The 9,098-nt window shown below is 41.7% G+C and overlaps 1 protein-coding gene across 2 annotated transcripts; it reads right to left on the bottom strand.

Annotated features, from left to right (window-relative positions):
• Positions 1-582: 582 nt before the first annotated feature.
• On the bottom strand, positions 583-8,122 carry amigo1 (adhesion molecule with Ig-like domain 1). Of its 2 annotated transcripts, XM_071476004.1 has the most exons (3): positions 7,595-8,122; positions 7,233-7,320; positions 583-6,433 (listed from the first exon to the last, which is right to left on the bottom strand). In XM_071476004.1, exon 3 carries the CDS (start codon positions 6,328-6,330, stop codon positions 4,792-4,794), a length of 1,539 nt encoding a protein of 512 aa, XP_071332105.1. In that variant the 5' UTR covers positions 6,331-6,433; positions 7,233-7,320; positions 7,595-8,122; the 3' UTR covers positions 583-4,791. The 2 variants fall into 2 exon arrangements, with proteins under 2 accessions (XP_071332105.1, XP_071332104.1); XM_071476003.1 differs by lacking the exon at positions 7,233-7,320.
• Between the last annotated feature and the right edge of the window lie 976 nt (positions 8,123-9,098).

The raw sequence follows: 9,098 nt of genomic DNA, 5'->3' as shown, positions 1-9,098 counted from the left end.
TTCAGTAAAATTCATGACAGTCTCCCCAGAAGAGTTCAAGATGTGTTTAGTGCCAAGGGAGGTCACACTTAATACTAACTTTTACCTGTGGAAGCCACTTTGTTCTGAAAATTGTGTTTTTTAAATTTTGTATACATATTTCCTGTATTTTTGTTTGTATCTTAATACAGAGGCCAAAAATAAATATGGATGGTCATTAAAACTTTGCTAAAACAATAAAGCTAGTGGTGGCCTAAGACTTGCGCACACACACACACACACACACACACACACATATATATGTATGTATGTATCTAGCAGGGAGCTCATATATAGCACTCTCAGTGTCTGTAGATTAGATTTTCCAAAAGGGGCTCTTTTTGCTAAAAATCTGTCAGTTACGGTGTTCTGTATCCCAAAATGCCAAATATTCCACTAGTAATCCACTACATTAGTAATTTTGACAAATTGTCACAGCTTTGTCCTTAGGATCATCTTTCAGACACCAGCCATAAAACTCTAGGAGCAAATAACATTTTCCTGAAGAAGATTATTTCTGGTAAAAGTAAGAGACAGCAGTAAAAATGGAGGCAGCACAAAGTGTAAATCTTAATCTTTTATTATGTCAAATGATATATCAGTATTCTTTATCTTTAATGCCTACTGGGTTGCACCTATCCTGCAGTCAGAAAAGCTCTTAAGCGTACCATGCAAAGCCATTCCACTAAGCTGCAAGACCTTTCAAGATTTTATGGCAGCGACTAACCAGCTCATCTTTGAAGCAGTGGTCAATAAACTCAGTGCTTTTAATGCTGTTAAAAGCTTCAATCTTGTCCCGTGGACGCTTATATTAGCACATTGTAGAAGCAGTGAGCTTTTAGCTCCACCATCTCAACAATGTTCCCGTAACTGCTACCACATAGTCAGATGAGTAGACATAGATGTGTGTCGGGTAGTGAGACCACTCCCTTTTCTAATCTGTGATAACTGATCATTAAGGGAACAGTTAAAGTGCCATAACTGCAAATAGCAAAGGGCCTGTAAACTGCACAGATCTCCCAACCAAAGCTTTTGTATTATTGTTGCTGCAAATGTGAAAACCTTTAAAATGATGTTTTCACATCGTATTACATTAGAACTTAAAATAGTCCTGAGAAGATTTATTTACTGTCTGTCTTCAAATCCATTCAAAATCCATTGTTCCAGAATTCATTGCTATGGGTGGACAGTTCAAAATTTTCACTATTCATTAAATCCTTGGCTTATTTATTATTTAATTCTTTAACTTTTCTTACAGATAGAAAGTTGTTTCTTTAATTGTCATAAAGTATCTGTTGGAGAACTCACTTCTCCACCTATAACACCATTCTCATAAAGCACTGCACTTTCTCCTTGAATTCCTTATGGCTTTATGAGCAAAGTCAAACACTGACTGAAAATAATTGGCGGCTACATACTCACTGCCCATCAGGATGTATCATGTCCAATGATTTAAAAACTGGCAACCTTCCTATGCAGTTCTTGATACATGTTCAAACATATTTTCAGTTAAACCAAATTCTTCAGCAGAGTCAAGTGTAAAATAATCCTGATTAAAAAACTAATCCCCATCTCACTTAAAAAATAAACATTTATGTCAAGACTTGAATGTTGAAACAGCTAACAGTAGCACAGTGGCAGACGAAATGCTAAATGATCAACAACATTGGATTATACAAGAATACAGTCAGTACACTGGTAGAACATAGCAGTACACAGCTAATCAATACTGAACACAGAAACATGAATCTTAATACATATATATATATATACTGTATATATAGATATATATAGGAAGGCAGATTTGCTTTGGAGGGAACAAAGCCACTCTTCTCCTCTATGTTAGGACCTTCAATAGCACACAGTTTTCCTCTGTACATAACTGCAACTTGTATTTTGAGTGACAACCCACAGAAGAAGACCACCCATTAGCCACGGCAGATTTAACTGGTTTGACTCTGGGTTACTGCAGGGCAAACACATGCCATTCCTCCATGGTCTGGTAGTCCAGTGTGTGCTATTCAACAGCTGTAATATCTGTGTATGATTTTAGTTGCGTGCCATTTCTGATTTTGTGACTTACATTCTGGCCTTGAAATCCGAGGGGTTTTAGATTGATCCCACTATACACAAGCAGGGAACAACACACATATTTCAGTTGCAGAGGGAGCCTGGATCTCTTACAATGTGGTCATTTCTTCAGCAACTGCAGCCAGTATGCAGGAGTTTTAAATGTGTCTTTTTTTTTTTTTAAGTGCGTCTTGTGGTATTTTTGCTGCTCTATATTTCTCCACCTGGTATTCCTATGTGTGTGAGAGTGGAATGATTCACACACCACCTCTCTGGTAAGTGTGACTTCCTTTTCTCACCCACACAGGAGATGCTGCGGTGCACACAGCAACTGTGAATATTCCACCAACTTTGCGTAAAAACCGATTGCTCCCAGAAATACATACATCTCAACATTTGAGAGCTAAATTGATATTTCTATGCCAGATGTATGTGATTAACATAACTATCACCTCTTCTTCTTATATATACTGTGGTACTTTCTGAAAGGGAAAACTCAAATTCTTCTTTTACTATTACTATATTAGTACTGTCCAAACATATGAGTCAGTGGGAGAGCAAATGTTCAGGGAAGCTCCAGGCGTTTCCCTCATAAACAAATTACAGACTACTTAAAGGGCATCAGATTCATTGTCTGGTTGAATGATTGCTTTTGAACTTAAGTAAGGGCGGCCTTGTAATGACAGAGGTACACAAACAAAGCAAACACATCTGGGCTGAATTGAGGCGGTCAGTGTACATGGAGCCAGAGAGAATGGCTTTGTGTTGCTGTGACTCATGATAACACACCTATCCCCTCAGAGAGACAAAGACATGGAAAGCAAGGGGAAGCTACATCCCATCAAAAGATGCAATTAGCATTTTCGCAGGGTTAGCCTTGTCCTTGGTCACGAACGCCACATAATTTAATGAAATCAATCTTTCTGGTTTGTGTCAAGACACAGTCCCCTGTTTTAAACCTTGTTAATGAAATAAGCACAGCATACGATGTGACTGGTAAATTCAATTCTCAATAGATTCAATAATAGTTGTTGAGATGAAGGGATCCTCTGAAGGATAAAACCAGAGTCCCGTGTGTTACAAGAGGTTTCCTGTCAGCAGCTAGAAACAGTAACATCAACTCTCTCCTGTCAAAAAATGTACAGCCTCATCAATATTATTCATAAGCCTCCTCTTCAGAAGGACCCCTGTTGGTTTTGTTATGTGGCAGACTCTAATGTTTACCTGCTAATGCAACACACATCATTTCCTACCAACCACAAGGCAAAACAGCTCCATTTTTAATCAGTGTGACACTGGGAATTGTTCATCTCAGCAAAGATTCAGCAAGATTTAACACTTAAATTTACAACATAGTTCATGACATAATGACGGTTCATGTTTTGTTTTGTTTTTTTGAGCAATGTACATTAAAATATATTGAGATTTTGTGTAAGGTGCACACTTTATATACAGGGCAGAATAAAATTAATGAAAGCTTTTAGCAGGGCTTGGTATTTCACTTCCTACTAGTGTGATGGAGAGAAACAAATGCTATAACTTGGCCAAGAGAAGGAGTTAAACTCTGCAGTACAGTAAGTGGCACCTCAGTAGACAACAACCAGAAGCCTGTTTGTCCTTGTAAGGACCATGGTACCTGTCTGTATACAGGACTGAGACATGTTGATAATCAGTCAAGATAAAATACGTCCCTGCACCTAATGTGTATCTGCTGGAGGCGTTCCATGTTTTAAATGGTGTAAGGCTTCAAAAGTTTATTTTGGGTTATACTGTAGATGTGCAGTAATTAAGAGGCAATTATTTTGAAACACAATTCATTTAAAAACAATGATCCGCTTCGAGTTGATCCCTTAACATAGAAAAGCAAAAAGGAGCTCTCTCCTACATCGCTACACATATGACTATGAATATGACCAAGGATCAGTCTGATGGATTATATCTGTGTGCAACTAAGTGTCGGCTATGAATTAGGAGGAAAATGACCTGCGATGGCCTCTTAATATCATGTTTCTGTCACCACTTTCTCAATATAAATGACCAAACTTTTGATGGATCCACATTTCCTCTCATATAATACGGGTTTATGGCATGCTGTTTCTCTATAGATGTCTCAAGGTTAATGATACGTGTATTCATAGCCTGGTGCTGCATATCAAAGTCTCTGTCCCTGTGTTGATAGAGAGGGGGTAAATGTATCTAAGATCTAATGTTTATGTCAAATGCAACCTATTCTAGTCCGTGTAATAAATACAATTATGAGTCAGCCATGGTTTCAATGTATACTATATGTGAACTATTTTGTTTTTTTCAAATCTAATTTCAGTCTGTGTATCATATGTATTTCCCACACTTTAGCAATTTAATTGATCACTTCCTGAGTGCTGATATCAACAACATATCTTCCTTTTATTCTCGTAAGACTTCGGTAGTTCCCACTGTCCATGCACACTGCCATTCCTTCACAGTATGAATATTAAGTGCTACAGATTAAAATGCTGGAAATGTCCTGCTTATTGTCCTTGTCGACAACAAGACAGTTTGTTTTTTACTCCCTTTGAGATCCTCATTTCCGCTTAAGAACTACAGCTGAACATCCTTCCTCCGTGTTCTCCCACAAGGTCACAGTCACAGTTTACATTAACTAAAACATGGCTCATGTTGTACCGTATACATCCAGTCGTGCAACATCCATCTCATCTCATCTCAGACCACCATGGGCGTGTCTGAAAAGACAGAGCTAATGGACTCTGCTACCGACTTCTTCCTCTTCCCCTTCATAAGAGAACCAGCCTCTGCATCAAGGTCATCATCATCCTCATCCCCATTGGGGTTCACCTTGCCGTTCTGGCCCTGCAAGTCCTTAGAGTCTATGAATGCCACATGCCTGTTCAGCTCAGCCTTGAGCGCTGGGTCCTCATGGGTCGGTGTCACACTGAGCATGGACGAGTGGATGCTGTCCTCACCTCGAGTCTTACCCTTGTTGGGGCAGCAGAAACAGCGACAGGGTGTCAGGTAAAGGTACATGAGCACCAACACCACACTTGCCAGGCAGCCCACCAAGGTGGTGTATGCTGTGTTCAGTGTCTCTCCGCCCCCCTGCATGGTGAAGTTGTGAACCTTCAGCACCACATAGATCGTCTCATTGAAGCCCTCGCTCGTTGCAAAGCAAGTATAGGTCCCAGAGTCCTCAGCCCTCACCGGACTAATCTGCAGACTTCCATCTGGCAGGACTTTGGCTGTTTGGTTGCTTCCAGGTGTCACCTGCACGTTGCCAGGCATCGTCCAGGTCTTTAACATGTCCCTGTGTTTGGTGTCACAGCCCAGCATGAGTGTTTGCTCCAGAAAAGCCTCTTCATCTGCCTCTGTGAATGTGCTGCAGTTCATATTGTCACCGCTGAGATCAAAAGCACGTACTTGTGTTTTTTGCGGGCCAGGCAGAATACATGTGTAGTCATCTTTGAAGTCCACAGCAGAGTTGAGCTTCCGAATGTACCAGTGGGCTAGGAGTGTGTAGAGATCACAGTGACACAGCAGAGGGTTATTATGGAAGTAGAGGCCATTTTTAATCCAAGCAGGCAGAACCTGGAGCTCATCAATGGGCAATATCTTGATCTTGTTTGAGGACACATCCAGGAGGCTAAGTTTCTCCAGGCGAGACTTTTCCTTGACCAGCTCCAGGGGGAAGCGGGAGATTTGGTTCTGGCTAAGGTAGAGCTTCTGAAGGTTGACCATGCCAACAAAGGCTGAACGGTCAATCTGTGAAATTTGGTTATGGTAGAGCAAGAGGACCTCCAGGTTGACCAAAGGCTCAAAAATGAACTCATCCAGCTGCTGCAAGTTATTAGAGGACAGGTCCAGGTAGCGCACATGCTTCACATATACGAACGCCTCTGAAGACAGGAAGTGGAGACCATTGTGGCTGAGGATGAGGTTATGGAGCTTTGGGAGCTTGACCGGGGTCCACTCAGATCGCAGCCGCATTATCTCATTATAGCTGAGGTCCAGCACAACAGTGTAGTGTGGAATACCAGTTGGGACAGTGGTCAGATTCATCTTGGAGCAGCTCACTATGTTTGAGGCGCAGATGCATGTCTTATGGCAGTTTAGGGTAGATCCCACTGCCCCTGGAGGCCAAAGGAGAGCCACGCAGAGGGTGAGGAAGAGGGCCCATCTCGGACGCTTACTCCAGTGAGGTAATGTTTCCAACAGACTGTCACCTGGTTTGGTAGCAGGCTGCAACATGCTAGCAGTTGATCTAAATCCCAGAGAGGTTTACTATGATCCCATTCTCAGAAAACAGCATTGAAGAGGAGCTGGAGGGTTCCAAGGCATTGCTGATTGAAGGCTGAAAAAAAAAAAAGCAGAAACAAAGACAAAAAACAAATGTTATTATTATTATTAGATACATCCCAACATATGCACATACCATTATGGAAAAACCTGCATTTTCAGAATTATCTAAAGACACAATTTGGGATACAAATGTAAACAAAACAGGGCTCCACCACCACAACTCAAAACACATGAACTTGCTGTCAATCCCACAAAGATCAAATCTTTCAATACAAGGCCTGTATTAGAGAATGATGCCGCTGTTTCCCATGCTGTTAAATGTTTGTTTACATCAGTACTGTTTAAACAGTCATTAAACACAGTAATGTTCAATCATTGTTTCTTGACACAAACACAAATAATTGTTTTTATTAATCTATATGTAACATTCTTATGAATATGCCTGGATGGCCATGAATAAATACAAAGTAAGAACTATTATCTGTTACTCACCTAAGTATTAAACTGAACTGTGTTCATTGTGAAGGATGGGCTCTTTCGTGGATGTGCAATATCTTCTAAAACACCAAATCACCCAAAATGAAAACATTAAGTACCCGTGCTTCAGTACATGCCCTTACTTTTACTTCCCCCCTCTGCACCCTTGTGAACATGCAGTATCACATCATGCACAGTAGCCACCGTGCCTGTCTTGCTCATCCTATCCTCCTCACGCATGTATTGCAGCTTATACAATGCAAACTTTCCTCTGCTGCTTTGCACAGTGCGCGTCCTCCTTTACAACAAATCCACACGCGCGCGCACACACACACACACACACACACACACACACACTCACACAGGGTACTCACGCTAACCCAAGTGCATTCACTCTCCTGGAAGACAAGCATTGATTTTCTTCTGCTTCCCTCTTCCCTCTCTCTCCCTCGCTGTCTTTACCTATGACACCCCCCGCACCCCCCAAATACACACACACACACACACACACACGCACACACAATATTGTTATACACAACAACATAAAGAAGAACAGAGAAATAAAAGGCATCAGAATATACATGTTTACATCATGTCACACTCTGAAATGTCCCTGTCCATTTGTGGAGGAGCGGTGCAAACGTTGCACTGCACCATTCTGTTTGGGAAACAGACGAGCACAACATGGAAACGTGAGCCGAGGGATGGAGACGGAAACCGAGAGAGAGCCACCTACCTCCAACCGCGATGCAGTGATGTGGGCTTTCATGAAAACGGCTCCTCGTCTGTTTACAGTGTTGCTGTCCCCGTCTGGCTGAGTGTGTGTCTGCTGCTGAGCACAACAACGGATGCAGGGAGGAGGGAGAGCACTACAGATATCCTCGCCAAAATAATCCCTGGTCCAAGCGGCGACCAGTACCCCGGTGCAAAATTACGCAAAAACAAAAGGTTACGTAAAGAGCAGACAACACACGTAACCTACTTTTAACTACTGACAACCATTGATAAGCGACTGTCTTAATCGGCTCTCTGTGATTTCAGCGGAACATATTGCTCCGTATACAGACCGCCGGGCGTGCGTCTTTTGTAGATAATTGGCGCATTTGGAGGAGGTCCGGCTCCTGTCGAGTCTCATCAGCAGCCATGGAGATAATTAAGAAGGAGCAGTCTGTTCAGTCAGCTTCCCCGTAGGCCAGCCGCCGTCTCCGTGCGGTACTGCTGCTGCTGCTGCCTCTGCTGCTGCCTCTGCTGCAGTAGTGCTTGACGTGGTTTTTCGGCAGAGGTCGTGCGTTCAAATCCAGAAGGCGCTGTTTACTCAAAAGTGGCCGCGCCAAAGATGCGCGGCGGAGACGCAACACCCAAAAGCCATAAGAGGGAGCTGGGTTTGTGCGAAAATGAACATTGACAGTAACTTCAATAGTAACTGATTTTTAAAGGTTTATAATTGCTGTATGGCTGCAGAGTTTAAAAAAAGAAAAGAAAAGAAAAAAAAAGTGGCCTATATGGTTGCTTTACATCATCATCATCATCATTTTTAGTCTGTTATAATGTAATTATTTCAGTCCAACAACCTAATGATCAGACTAACATTTTCTGTGCTGTGCACGTTTATGCTTCCAGGACGAAAACATATATTGATCATGGTAACCCTTTGACCTTTCCCCCAGCACCATCATTACTGTAGGTCAAAATACCCTGACCCCTCACTCATGCAGACACATCAGTTTTGCAGTGCATAAATCTAAATGTTGGTGCTTGAAATGCCCTGTTAACCTTTCCTTCTGGTCAGATGTTAATACAGTCTCTTTGTCAACCCAAACTGTTAGAGTTAAAACACTTTTTCCTGAATTCCCTGATTGAATGTACTGTAAAATGCATCATTTTGGCATGAGAGGTAAGACAAACACCCAGGTGGCTGGATGTTCTTGTGTGCTTGTCTGGTAAAATAAGACAGATTTCACTTCCGTGTGGCTGAATGTGGCCATACAAAGCTGTCACACATTTTTGTCTCCTCATTCTAGTCCATCATCACTTACCATCTGACAGCTGAATATGTTAACAGTGACTACACATCCCTACTGGTGCCGCTATTTTTATTTTGTAATCTTTGAGTGATTAATTATCCCAGTGCCTAGTTGTATTTGTTGTCATTTAATCTGTGATAAAATGACAACAAATGATCTGAAATAATCTATGAAAAATTAGTGATTCAGATGTGGATAAGATGTCCTGTGTTGGGG

This window comes from Trachinotus anak, unplaced genomic scaffold (genome assembly GCF_046630095.1).
Source record: "Trachinotus anak isolate AG129_WGS33_773 ecotype Australia unplaced genomic scaffold, CSIRO_AGI_Tana_v1 ptg000004l, whole genome shotgun sequence".
Taxonomy (NCBI): Eukaryota; Metazoa; Chordata; class Actinopteri; order Carangiformes; family Carangidae; genus Trachinotus; species Trachinotus anak.
This window is presented reverse-complemented; position numbering and strand designations above follow the sequence as displayed.

Excerpts from the sequence above, each read along its gene's own strand:
- amigo1 (XM_071476004.1), bottom strand. The coding sequence starts at position 6,330 with ATGTTGCAGCCTGCTACCAAACCAGGTGACAGTCTGTTGGAAACATTA.